The sequence below is a fragment of the Lissotriton helveticus genome, chromosome 9, assembly GCF_964261635.1.
Source record: "Lissotriton helveticus chromosome 9, aLisHel1.1, whole genome shotgun sequence".
Taxonomy (NCBI): domain Eukaryota; kingdom Metazoa; phylum Chordata; class Amphibia; order Caudata; family Salamandridae; genus Lissotriton; species Lissotriton helveticus.
This window is the reverse complement of record NC_136070.1, coordinates 1,156,564,887-1,156,579,717: the sequence shown is the minus strand read 5'-3', so window position 1 is coordinate 1,156,579,717 and position 14,831 is coordinate 1,156,564,887. Positions and strand designations below refer to the sequence as shown.

The window sequence follows — 14,831 nt, the reverse complement described above, 5'->3', positions numbered from 1 at the left end:
TGCACGACATTTGCGTGCACAAAGCGGCAGGCACCGCGCGGTGCCTGCCGCTTTGTTCACGCAAATGCAGGGGGGTACCATAGGTACCCCCCATGTGCACCCCCACCCCCCTTCACCCAGGGGGCCCACAATGGGCCCCCGAAGTGAAGGTCCGTATGCTTTTCCACGGCGGAAAAGCCGCCGTGGAAAAGCATACTTTTTACTCCATCATAATATCATGTCTGATAGACACCGCCAGCCATGTTAATGCTTTTTCGGAATGCGACCGCGGCGGAAAAACAGCGGGCAGATTCTAAGACCCACCAGCCATCCTAATTTGGCGGTGGGTCTTTAAAGCATCTGCGGCGGTTTTCCCGCATCCACTGCCGACCACTCATTGGGCACCCACACTGATCCCTTGTCAGGATCTTCACCTTCCTTCACCCACCTGCTAGTTAGTTCTTCTCCCAAGTCACATATCACCCACCTCTCACCCGTGCCCAGCCTCGACCATTCCCTGTCCTCATCTCTATCCCTCTCCCCCGCACCACACCACTGAATTGACAACCCTGTCCTGAAGACGACCCCAAGTAACGATGGGCGAAACGTCGTCGACACCACAGCGCAATTCCTTGGCGCAATTCTTCTGCTTGGCTCACACAAAAATTGAAAATGAAAAATAATAAATTTTGAAAAGTGTTACCCTCTGTATATATTCTTATCATTGTTCACTTTGCGCCGCTCACGCTGTTCACTTTGTTCACTTGCGTCGTCACTTTTATTCACTTGTATATATCACCACACACCAAGTGCCTCCGGGTTGTCAGAAGATTCCTTCTATACAGTGCTGCTTTAACTGTATACCCCTGTGCAACTCTGTTTTTACATATTTTTGGCGATTAACAGCCTTAAAACAATCCAATTGAGTCTCCTTGTTTCTGGTCTATGTAATGCAGTTTGCATGCATGTATAACTGTCTTTGAAGTGATACCTGTTGGAACATTGTTTCTTTACGTGCATACACTACCCAGTTCCGACATGGTCAATGAGTCCTACTCCTGTTTTGTTTCCACTGCAGTGAAAGGTGAGGCCCTTACATCAATGCATTTTCTGTTTCTCCTCCCACCATAAACTGTGTACTATTACTACTATAATCGAGCTCCTTCTCGGGGCCGGCAGAAGATAAGGAGGGGGCAATTTCAAATCTATACATGTGGCCCCCACAACCCCGCCTTCCAATGGCAAGGGTGCACTTTGCAAGTACCAGTAAAACGGTGCACCATTGTTTGAAAACAAAGATACAAAAAATAATGGTAACAAATATTTCTAAGCTCAGTGTTCTCACCTGAGTGCAGAACACAGCCTTCACTGCATCCTATCTCTATCTGAAACTGCAGCCCCATAGCTCTCGGAGTATTAAGGTGGGGCCCCCTAATCATCAGGAAGTAATGAAATGTCCTGACACAGGTCCCTGTAATCCGGAGTCAAGCCGAAACATGATTCTCCACACCTTGAGACATGACCCCTGTTCACAGGTGGAAATCCATATACAAATCTCTGATTCTGGATGTTACACCCACGCAGACTGATGGAGACAACCGTAGTTTCACAACCTTTAGGACTCACAACTGATTTTTGGATTTGATGGAGTACCGATCACCGATTTTCTGAGTGCAGCATCTTAAACCCACTCTGTGAACTTGAACCCATAAGATGCCTTGAAGAAGCCCAGGCTTGCAAGCCAATAGGAGGCGAAACATGTGTTGGCTGTGCCTCACAATAATTTTGTTCGCTGCTTTTTCTTCATTGATTCTGATACACTAATTATCAGCTCTCACAGCTTTGATTTTGAGTAATAAATACCAGATGTATTACAAGGATTTTTCTGATTTATTATGAATAGAATCACTTGTCCTGGTACACTTTCCTCACATACTGAACTAATAGGTAAGGGATTTCCCATGACCAAAGACAAGCGACAACTCAATTATCCTCATCAGCATGCAGATTGGGCTAAAAATCAGGATCCTTCAAGTTTTACAGTACCTCAAATCAAGCAGTAAACTCAACATTACGTAGCAACACTACTCTCAAAATACTCAAGCCTTGTGGTGTATATATAATTCTGGGTGTGCCATTCTCTTTATTTTCACCAGAACACTCAAAATTACGTTTTTATGTGGTGAAACCAGAATTGACTGCTAAACCTCTTCTTAAATAAAATTAAAAAACAACAAAACACCAGCACACAGCCAATAGCGCCTCTGTGTCCCACTGTACAGATCATCTCCCACTTTTATTTACTCTTTTGCACCTTAAACAAGCATTTACAATGCAATAGGTCTCGCATTTACACGAGTTTGAGCTATTGACATTGTAAATGACAATACCTTTAATTTTTTTTTTGTTTTTAAAACATAAATAAAAGGCATTGTAATTTACAATGCTAATAGTGTAAACTCACGTAAATGCGAGACCTATTGCATTGCAAATGCTTGTTTTCAAAGTTGATGCCGGAGCAATTGCATAATCACAATGAAAACATGAACAATCATCCACCAAAGCACATACTCAAGTCAGCTGTCAGATACTTCAGTCAGAGGGGTACAAAAAAAATGTTGGCAGGGTTTGCTAGTAGCAAGAGAGTAGAAATGATTCGCTCACGTATCACTAAATGGCTCACTCACTAAACATTTCTTGATTTGTGAACAATCTTCTCAGCAGACCTCGTTAAAACCTCAATCAACCAATCAGGGGTGAGTTCCCACACTTATTGTTTTTACCCTCGTGCTTCACACAAAGGTCAGGCGATGCCAGGGCTCTCTATTACAAGTTGGAATCTGGCACAGGGGAGAAACGCACACAGTACTCAGGTGCCTGGCCTGTCGTCGTCTCTACTGAGGGGCAAAATCAGCTTCTAGCTTTCCTTTTCAAAAACAAACATGAACCGAATGAGCAACGGGCCAGTCTTTTATATAGCGCGGACTTTACCTGGGCTCCGACGTGCTGGTATCCGGGACACTGTCTCCCCACTGCACTTAGCAATGCCTCTGCGGCCGCCGACGCTTGGCTCCTCTCCACCGGCCACACGTAAAACGAAACTGAAACATACGAGGCCCGTGACGTGAGCGGTCTACGGTAGCTCACGCGCGCGACTCAATCCCAAGGCGCATGGCAGAGTCGGATTCCGACGCGCGGTTTGGGATTGGGTCACGCGCGTCGGAATCCAACTCTGCCATGCGCCTTGGGATTGAGTCGCGCGCGTGAGCTTTTACCGTCTTAATGCGCGTGGCCATCTCCTGTCTCCAGTCCTTGTCGGCCGACAGCTATAGGCTCTCAGCGAGAGCACGCTTTTATATAGCGCGGACTTTACCTGAAGGCGTCAGAGCGCTTCACAATAGGAACAGAAATGAAACATAATGAGAAACATTACAAAAGAACAGATTGCAAAAACATACGTTACTTACCTAAGGTAATAGTGACATTGTGAGCAAACAAAATACATGAGGTAGTCAAAATTGTGAGCAACCAAAAATACATGTAGTTAAAAGTGCACAAGAGGAAAAGTGACAAGTGTACAGTTATAAGAGAAAACAGAGTATAATTAGATGTATAGTCCTGCAATAAGTGCTAGACACTCAGGCTCAGGAACAAGCGTTACGTGGGCAAGGTGGCACTTGTGCAAGTATCATAGGTAAAGACAAGTGAGAGGTAGCAGCCGTGTGTTGCAAGGGCAGAGTGGTGTGTGCATGTTACAAAAGGGCACCGAACACCAGTACATGGAAAATACTCCAAAGAGGCAGACACTCCAACCACAGGGGAGAGACATGGGTAAAGAAGCGGGGGTGGTAAGAGAGGACAGGGGTAAAGATACGCGAGTGTGCCAGTGAGGAGGAGGGCAGGAGGTGATGATGAACTGATATAGAGAGGAGATGACAAGGGTGTGGGGGGGCAGGAAGGAGATGGCCCAGGCTCAAACATCTGACAGTCGAGGGTCACTTGCTCCTGCCTCTCAACAATCATGTCTGTCCCTCCCACTCCACTCACTCTTTGGGGGAGGGGGGGGTCTGAGAGACTGCCGCTGAAGAGGCGCTGTGCCTCTTTCTGAAACAATGTGTGTGCGGAATAGAGGTGGGCAAGCCAACAAATGAACAGGGCGAGCCGAGCCGAGGGTCGGGCTCGGATCTTAGAGCCGTGCACGAGCCGAGCCCTGAACATATGTACACCCCACCATAAACCACGAGTACAAATACAACAAACCACGTCAAATATGATGACGAGTCTTCAGAGTTCACAAAATGTATTTCTGTAACGCGTGGACGATCTGACATCAACAGGGCCCGTTATAGGGCTGCTCTGAGAAGCACTTATTAAAAGTAATAGTTTTCTACAAATGCTAGTCTGAACTCACGTATTCGCAGGGGCTTTCATGCGTGAGAACGAACAAAAAAGGGATTTGGTAAAAAACAAAAAAAAATGCCTAGAATTACACAACTTAAGCAAGGAAGCAGGTGTCTGTCCAGGAGGTTTTCTGGTTTCACTCTGTACAGACAGCCAGTAAGTAGGGTTCTGTTTTTTTTAACCTCAGTGCATTCTTCTGCATTTAAAAAATACAGCAAAACCTGGACCCCAGATATTGAGCGCTTTACGTGGGTATCAGTTCATTACACAACTAGTATCCATGCATTGCTTACAGCCATGGGGAGATGAATGCCTAGAATCACACGATGTTGAGCGGACGCTAAGATTCGAACCTGGCAGCTCAGGCCACAACGCCACAACACCAAACCGCGGGTTGAGGAAGGCAGACGCCACATGAAAGCTCGGCTCGGTATGATTTCGCTGTTACAACAGCACTTCGAGGCGAGCCAGGCTTCATGTGCGAGCCTGGCGAGTGGTCTTCAGCCAGCCCATGCTCTGTGAAGCACGCACGGTGCATTCTGGTACCTGTAGTTCCGGTGAACTTACTGGCTTAAAAAACAGCTTTGTCGGCTAAAGTTACGGCTGGCTCAAGGTGCCACACATGAGGGAGCACGAGGCACCGGGAACCAGAGCGCAGCCCACCCTGACATGTAATGGGGGAGGCCGGGGCTGCCCGGATTCTGAACACCGCCCCCCCCCCCCCCGCTTCCTCTGTTTAACTCCTGAATGTTGGGGGCTGTGGCCCGCCCTTTCTCTCCCAGGCCCAGGTGGCATTGCTCTTAAAGATAGGGGGTCGGGTTACCCAGATGAAAAGAGGCCCAGGGCTCGACGCAGTCTGTTTTCTTTCTTTTAAGAGGCCTGTGTCTTTCTTTCCTTCTGCCACCACCGAGAAGATAAACAAATAAACAGATTTTAATTTCAAGCTTGCACCAAGGACAGACCCTCGAGGGCGCCTCGAGCCCAAGAGAACTGATGGCAGCGCTGCAGGAGGCGCTAAAGACCGGAGCAGGGACCGGCTCAAACATCCCGTGGTCCTGGTAAAATAAATCACTTCTCTCCCCGAATGTGTCCGTCTGTAGCCCCGCTGGTGCTCCATATGTAAAGCGCTCCGATACCTTCGGTCGAGTTCGCGCTATAAACAAGTTACGGTGAACACTGAGGTCTGGGCTAATCACTGAACAACCCTTTTGTTTTACCTGAATGTGTAAAAATGGATGAATTAATAAACAAGTAAACAAATAAATAAGTGCAGGTGTTCAACGTTTTTCCCTGGGGTCCGCCTTCGGGGCTGCCGAATGTCATGACGCCTTGTCTGGATTTCACGTCACGCCTCTTCCTTTCACCGCACTACACACCTCTGCACACCTTACCGCCACTGCATTGTGTCGGGTGACTTCACAGTGGCGTTATTTAGGTGCCCGCACTCACTTGCATCACTGGGGAAAATGTATACTTAATATTTTAATTGATTTCTGTTTAAAAAAGAAAAAAATGGTAGCGGACCAGAGAGGGAGCATCTCTAAAAGGAGTTCTGCCTCCTGATTGGCTGTAGAGGAGCCGACGCGGGAATCGAAACTAGTGGTGCGCGCGCACCAGAGGAGCGGGGGCAAGGGAGCGCGAAGACGCCGAGACGAGGTAGGGGATGTGTGTGTAAGCGCCGGGGGTTCTCTGTGTATGTGTGTGCGTGCGTGCGTGTGTGTATGCGGGGGGGTTCTGTATGTATGTATGTATGTGTGTGTGTATGCGTGGGGGGGCTGTATGTGTGTTGTGCATGTGTTGTGAAGAGCCTGTTGATGCGCGCGACCTGATCCCGGCAGGCTGCTGCTGCTGCTGCTGCGTGCGCGTGACAGTCTGTTGTCCTCTCCGGCTCCCTTTGAGTCCTTGAAAGCCGGAATGATAACAATAGTCTCGCTCTGCGACAGCAGGCCTTTGGCCTGCAATCGCAGGGCGAGACCTAAAAAGCACTATTCTTCTTAAGTTCCAGAATCAGGGACTAAAATACTACCATCTCCAAATCTGATCTGACGCCTTGGGAGCAGCCATAACCTATTGATGATTTTTACCATTTTCATGTTATAGAACTCTTAAAGGAGCATGTTTCTAGAATGGTGCAGGACCAGCCTATACAGGAACGCCTATGTACAGTATCTTTAGTAATGTTCCTGTCTGGGTGGATTAGTGGACTAATGTGTCACTGCAGGGGCCTATGTTCGACCTCACGGTCCTAGGTTCAAATCCCGGCAGGTCCACTCAGCCTTTCATCCTTCTGAGGTCCATAAATTAAGAGCTATGGAGTTTGGTCATAAAAAACATCTGCTATTCAGCGCCAGGGTAACCCTGGGTGAACGTGCACTTTACAAATACACATGTTGTGTTATTGTCTTCTGACTAACAGAACAGACATTGGTCATGCACAACAAATCCCATAAATAAACACTGGCTGTACTTCTCTTTTCAAAGCATGTGACACATTGCTTTATTCAATCCCGGCAACGACTTTCATCCTTCAGAGGTCAGCAAACTGAGTACCATTTAAGTGGGCAATAATAACATCTTTTGCTTGAAGCGCTATGATGGAATAGCTTCTTTCTTTATATAGCGCTTTACACCAAAGCTCAGCAGTTTGTTATGAAGCGCTATATAAACATGACGCTGTTCTATAATCTCTATTAAAATAAAACTCAGACAGCTAGATTCACGAAAGGTAATTGCGTTCGCAAAGGGCCAGATTCTGAAAATCTGGCCCTTTGCGAGCGCAATTTTTGCAATTGGGATTCATCATCCCAAATGTAAAAATCGCTATTTGCGAAATCGGATATTTGCGAGGAATTGCATTTAAGGAATCTCTATTTGAGATTCCTTAAATGCAATTCATTAACCAATTTTGAAATTGCGAATTCGCAATTTCTGGCCGCTATTTACCACGAAGTCAGACTTCGTGGTAAATAGCGAAAAAAGTAGAAAAAAGCACTTTAGTGCATTTTTCTCAATTGCATGTTACACACACACATGTCCTTTGGACATTTGTGTGCGCAACACCTATGTAAATTTGCATTTCAGGGGTGCTACAGGGTGTCCTTTGGACACCCCTGGCACCCTTGAAATCGCATCCTTATTTGCGATTAGCAAATTGCTAATCGCAAATAAGGAAGATGTAGGAATCGCAATATTTTTTGCAATTCCTACATGAATCCCTTTTTGCAAGTCCTTAATAGCGATTCCTTATGAATCGCTATTAAAGACTCGCAAAACGGGTCTTTGATGAATCTAGCCGAAAGTCCTTAAGTGCATAATGAAATGCAACTTTTATGCCAGGCAACTGCGAAAATACTGAGCCGTCCTTCTATTCCGAGAACTTTTTCAAACACTTTCCATTCCCGAGGAACTGGATAGCGTTCCAGGAGGCACGAGCTAACATCATCAGAGAGAATACACTGAAATCATGAATGTGCCCCAACTCCTGCAATAATACACGCCATATTGTCGTTTGCAGGCATCTCGAATCCTGCTTCACGGACCGGATAATCTGATTAGCTCGGAAAGAAATTTCACAGATAAAAAAAAAGAAAAATACTCGGATTAATTTCTGCTCCTGTGGGGATTCCCTGAACATGTTTATTGATAAATCTGAAGTCGAGCACTTCCCCTGTACCAGATGGCCTTGTTTTTGTGGAGGCTGCTGTCGAACCTCCAGGCCTCCTTGGCACGAGACTCCTGCCTCTTGCCTTCCAGTTTCGAGAATGTTTCTGCAAAATACATTCTTTGTTCTCAGTTTATAGCACCTCTCCATGTGCCATATACATCATGTCTTTATTTTCAACACCAAAATGCAATTTTAAAAATAAATGCTGTGCTTCAGGTCAGCCTGCTTTGTTCTCACTTTGGTAAGGGCTTATAAGGTGACACAGAATTCCAGCATTACAAATGGCATTGTCATTAAAAGACAAATATGTGGGATTCACTGGGCAATAGATATTTCTCATTGTTTTACCACATCTATAATGAGGGAGGCTGGGGCAAAGATTGCATATTGATAAGAAAATGTGATACTGACTGGGTAATTTTGTCAATAAGGTAAAGGTATAGCAGTGACATCAACACAGAGATATTTTTTTCAGTTACACCAAATGTTACTGCACACCCTACCAACAGAAAGACAGGTGGTTGATGAGACACATGACAAAACGGTCCACAAATATTAAACATAATTCATATTTAAAACAAAATACAAACACCAAAAGTGAAAAGGCAATAATGAGTAATGTCAATTTGCAAGTCACATACAGAAAAGTTGAGTGTTACTCATCAGAACCTGAAATATCACATGGACCGGGCAATTTCTTTAGCAGAAAAGACATTGTAATCCAAAATGAGCCACAGCCCCACCTTCAAGGATTAAGACGTGGCTTTGCCCGGTGAATCTATCAGAAAAAAGTTGTGTTCCTGGGCAATTTTGCCAAAAATGTAGCCCGCGTAATCCTGCATGGGAAAATACATCCATCAGGGTTAAGATGTGGCCCTGCATTGACAACTCAATCAATGAATGTGTATATATTTCCATGAAAGTTTACTTCTACTAACAAAATAAGGATATATGGTTAGTAGGTCATTTCTGTCAGTAATAATTAAGGTGTAACCTTTCACAGGCACTTCTATTAGAAATAATGAAGAGAAACCATGATCGGGAATAATATAAGCAAAGACAAAGAGTGACCTTGAATGTTCAAATGTATCTGTAATATAGAAAATGTAACCTTGGATAGCCAGTCCTATCAACAATAACCTTCTTTTTTCTGATAGATTTATTTATTTATTTATCATTTATAAAGCGCCTGGCTACACCGACTGGTGTGTCCCCGCGCTACAGAAAACCGCTACATGCAGGGTAGGGCATGTGGGCGTGGCTCACATCTAGTAAAGCCAGGTTTTTAAGCCTCGTCGGAAAACACGTTCAGATGTTTCTGCACGCAACAAAGGCGGTAGTGTGTTCCAATTTTTGGCTGCCAAATAGCCAAATGAGCACGCACCCATCCTGGCCCTTTTAATTTTCGGAACTTTGAGCAGATGCGCTCCTGTCAACCTCAACTGATGAGTAGGATTGTAAGGGGTAAGGAGATCATGCAGGTAGCTGGATCCTTTTCCCTGTAGACTCCGGTGAAAAAAGCACAAGGCTTTTAAAAGAATTCTTTTGTAAACAGGTAACCAGGGAAGGGTATCAAGGGCTTTCGACGAGGAGGCTCTTCTGAGTTGGGTAGATTAAGAACTAGGATCGTAAACTCTACCAGCAATAACAAACATTGACTTTGGATGGGCAATTCTGTCACCAAGAAGGAAGTTTTGACCCCGGATTGGCAATTTTGTGAGCAACGCTGATCAATCCTGGATAGGCAATTCTATCAGCGAGGTTAAAGGTATGACTATGGATAGGCAAATATATGCATAATGATGAAGAGCTGCTGGGATGGGCAGGTCTTCCATGGAGGACGAGGATTTACGAGGAGTTACCTTGGATGGGCAAGTCCATGAGCAATGATGAAGATGTGTCTGCTATTCCAGTACATTAGGAGTTTCTGGCATTGCTTAGAACACAAAAGTGTGTAAAACCAACCAAAGTTCAACATTTACTGCTCTGCATCTGGGCCTCACCACACAATCAGATTAACAGAACAGACATGCTTGTAAAACAATGAAGGATCAAATGAGGAGTTCTGAAAACGCAACCTTTGGAACCTGTGACCTTACGTGTTAGATTATGCCGGACAAGCTAACTGCCCGGAGGTCTCCCTGTTTGAAATTCTTAATTCTTAATCAATTAAAACCCCTGATTCAATCACGGTTACCAATTTAAATCATTTGAAGGCTCCCGTTTTTAACCCATAATCTCGTTGCCTTTGGAGAATTAACAAAGTGTGCTGAGAAAATCAATGTGTCTATCTTTACACAGATGGAGGAACTAGACATTTGACAATAGCCAACAAGGTGTAACACCCAAAAATGTATAATTCACCTCGAAATCTTTAATGTATTGTACTTTATATATTTATTTTATATTATATTGGTTTTTGCTCTGCTAAGTTTTCTGGTGCTTTGAGAAGATACAGAAGTGGCAAAGCAGATATTACGATTATGACTTCTTTGCAAAATTCTGCATAACAGCACAATACCGTTTTAGGGATAGTAAAACTCAGTGCTCTGTTGCACATATTGTACCTAAGAGTTTACATTTTGACTCTGGCATTTTATTTCTCTGTTCACAAGAGGGGATAAACAAATGGAAATATGCAATACAGCATTGAGGCATGCTGAATTTTCTCAAGAATTAAGACTAAGGCAGGCTAAATTCAGGACCTTCTAAGAGAGCGTCCGACTGCTTCACTGTCAGAAATGGGAGTGTAGTTGTACAACAACTGCAACAACAGAAGGATGTTCTGAATCCACTCTCATCATAAACCAATGAGAGGCATCAGCCAGGATCATGCCAGCACTGGTTCCTTTCCTATTATGACGTAGAGCCCAGAATCTACCACCTATTCCCGCATTGCCACCTTCCCCATTAAAGCGTAGAATATATTGCATTTCCCTTTGTATATTTATATAAACCATGGCCCTGGAGCTGCCCAGTCTTACCAAAAATGTCATGAGAAAAGAAGACACATTTTAATAATTTGAAAGATTATCCTTGATTTACACCAATGTATGGAGGTTTTACTCTGGTAAGAGGTTCCAAGTGATTCTCCATATGTGGATGCGCGTGACTTTACCCTTCCAACCCTTCAACAGGGGAATGGTCCAGGGCAATTTATGAATGTGTGTGCCACTTGCACTCAAATTAACACCTTATCGAATATGGATCTATACATTTAGTACAGATTTATACGTATTAGACTAAACAATGATTCTTCCCTGTTTTTTCTTCTTCAGTTATTATTAAAAAAATCACATATTTCGACAGTATGCTTGACAAAAGATATTGACTGTGTTGACAATACAGCTCCTATTCTCTGCTGTCCCTGGAATATCTTTACCTCTCTCAGTTCCTGTGCCACAGAGTTCAAGCGATCGTTTTCGGACAGAGTGTTGGTGAGGACGTTTCGCGACTGTTTCAGCTCCGTCTGCAGCTCTAGGACCTTCTTCATGTAGTACTCCTCTTTGGTGGCCGACTCCTGGATCAAGGTCTCCTCCCGGCTTTCCCCGTCTGCAGCAACTTTCTTGTGGTTGCTATGAGCTTGTCCAAAAGCCTAGAAGAGAGTAAAAGTGTTAAGTCGGGAAAGCGGAGCATTTTAATACGAGTGATAATAAGAACAACTACAATAGTATTAACTTTTTTTGTAGCATTTTACATATCACTTCTACTATTTGTAGGTGCTGTAAACAACATGTGTTACTATTAATATGGAATTTAACGGAATATAATTCACCACGTTTGAAAGGAAGTAAAGCTGAGCTGGTCTGTTTGCTTGATCTTGAGTATAGATCATAAAGGTGTCTTACATACTAATGACAGGCTTATGCTTTGTAACAATTATTTCCACTGCTCCCCTGCCCGCCACACAGTGAACAGCGCAAGTCAACATATTGATCCAGAGTTTCCATATTCAGATATGATGCATCTTTGTGACATAAATCCAATTATTGCCCTACACAAATAACAGTGGGTGGTCCGAGAACCTTTCTTCACGCTGAGAACTTTAATGATGCAAACAGCTTGTTATTTTAGAGAACCAGAGACGCTAATGCAAATTGCTCGTACGCCGTTCTACGCCGCGTGGGTAGAAGTCAATAGCAATATCAATTAATTTAAAATGTAACAGTTTGGACACAAGCACTATTAGGCTTCAAAATGTATTTGAATGTCCATTGATAAATTTGGCCAATAATCACGTATTAGGCATTATCAATATTGAAGTATATTGACAAAAGATTATAATGTTGAAATTCGAGCCAGTGGAGGAAAAAACAATCATTCAATGTTCACATTACTAGTTTGTTTTTGTATAGCATTTCATACTGCACTATTCTCCTTCTTAAAAGCAGTGTGCCTTGTAGGAGTGACAATTATCATATGCCAATCAATTCTTCAACCTCTGAAAAATGAAAGGCTGTGGTGGTAATGGCAAAATCCAAATTAGTGCTCTGCAAATCACTCAACAGAGCAGTACGGTGCTGATAAATCACTGGGCTATCTTGCTATTTAAAATTTTATAAGCTGAAGGATAACAAATGCGGATCATAGCACCATTTGCATCCAATATAAAAACGAAAATGTAAAAAATGTAATGTAGTACGTTGTCCGCAGATGTCCCATTGTTTGAAATATGATTTCCAGATTTGAAATTTCATAAGAATGTTTGGACTAGCAAGCAGATCGTTTTTAAGGTCTAGCTTGACATCAAAACTGTCTGCAAGATCTATTATTAACTGTACCTTAAAATATTCAGACAGTGGGCTTGATTCTGGCAAGAGGAGTTTTTCTCTCTTATTTCCCACTACTGTCTAGAGTATCATTCCACCTCCTCTAGAAGGCTTCCATTTCAATGCATGGGGGATCATTTTAGATTTCAAAAGTGTGCTGAATCACTGTACTACATTACATTTTTTTAAATTATAGATCTGTTGTATATAGAAAACAATCTTTTTTTCATTGCTACAGGCTGCTTTATTTTTTAATAAGGACTCAAAATGGCACCAGACCCGCCAGCTATGCCAATGCTTCTTCGTCATCGTCTCCTTGAGTTGCTCTCTTTCCTAACACGCGGACTGTGATTAAACTGCAACTCCCACAAATTCCCTTGGCTGCTCCACAGTATATTTTGCTCTCTGAGACAAAAACTAGTAAGCAGTACATTTAAGTTAGGAAACTCACCTAACTATTGAGTTTCATTTTTTTGTCATGAGGGACATTTACTCCCAAAATGTTAAGGCTGGAAGAATGTAGGCTTTACTAAAAGACGGGAATGGCATTATTATGTTTATGTTGTTGTAGACATCCTAACATGTTAATTGAATCTATGATGAGGCTGATGAAGCCATTTTTTAATAAACTAAGCACATGATTCCTCAATGGAACAGCAAACGTTGCAGCAACAGCCGCAATTAAATCGCCAACCTTCTCTTTAGGTGGGAGGAGTCTACTAAATAATGGCTCTCATACGGTAAAGGATTCCAAATTTTAACATTACAACAAAGGCAATGTCTGGGTGCAAACCCGACAAAGGAGAATAGGTTATAATATACAGTTGCAGGCACGCCTCCTCTTCTAGGCACTCTGCAAGTCTGCAGACCAGCAATTATGCTGCAGAGGCTTAGAAAATAAGGACACTTTTAGGTTTTTTCTGAAGTAGACGCAGTTCACTAGTTGACCAAGACTACATTATAAGGAGTTACATAACATGTTATCTTAGATACTGTAAATATGACTGTTTTCTAGAGGCATAAAGTGCAGAATCATGGCATCTGAGCTGTGTTACGAGATCGTTGCAAGAGGGTGAGAGTAAACAGTAGGGGCTGGAGCGCAAGTTCTTCTTGTGGGATCAACTATAGGTTTTACGCATCTGAAGTGGTTAGTTTGTGCCGGTAGTCGCAAGCGTAGGGCACCAGCACTCATTTTTGGGAACTAGGACTTATTTTTCGTTATCAGTTTGGGACAGAAAAACCGAGAGAAAGGTAGAAAAGAGTGGAAGCTGGATGAAGATAAGCAGGGCAAAACTTTGACAAAGGCAGGAAGTAGGGTTGCAAAAAGAAGTATGAGACAAAGGAAATAGGAAGCAAGAGGTGGAATCAAGACTGGAATGGTGTTATTCAGCAACGCTGGCAGCAAGCTCCTCAGAACACTTTGGGGGATGCTCCCCTTCTATAAAACAATCTAAACGCGGTGCATACAACACACTCTGCCATGTTCTGACTGCGCTGGTATCTGGGAAGTCCAGCAAAAGCGTTCCATCCAAAAGAATGAGGAACCACTGACAGTTCCCACATTCCACTTTTACCTTTTATAATAGGGAAACCACAAGACAATCTTATTCACACAAACAGAACCCAACAAAAAGACCTCGGAAAAGACTTCCGCAAACAATAGAGGCTTATTCCAACTACCGCACATGGGGTATGAATAAGGAAAAGCCAGGTAATTAAATATTCCACCTAGGTTGGTGGATCAGGGCTTGCATCCTTTTTAAGAGACACTCTGTGACCCCTACAGCATGGCACACACCACACCCATTACAAACATAAGTTCAAACCATCCATATCTGGCAGGACTTGTTAACTATATAGACTGTGTAAGCACTTGATTTCACATCGTGGGTATCACACACATTTAGGAACAGATTTGTGATTGTCCAATGAAAAGCAGAAAGGTCGTAGGGCTGGATGTACAAATACATTTCTGGTGGGAAGCCCTGAGATTCTGTAAATCGCAGTGCTTGTGACAA

At 43.4% G+C, this 14,831-nt stretch overlaps 1 protein-coding gene across 2 annotated transcripts in view; it reads right to left on the bottom strand.

Annotated features, from left to right (window-relative positions):
* The window catches only part of BICD2 (BICD cargo adaptor 2), a 300,929-nt gene that overhangs the window by 115,844 nt on the left and 170,254 nt on the right, over nucleotides 1–14,831 (bottom strand). For both annotated transcript variants that reach the window (XM_078661607.1, XM_078661606.1), the window contains exon 2: nucleotides 11,427–11,639. In XM_078661607.1, coding sequence (XP_078517733.1) covers nucleotides 11,427–11,639 — 213 coding nt within the window. The remainder of the gene's footprint in view (nucleotides 1–11,426; nucleotides 11,640–14,831) is intronic.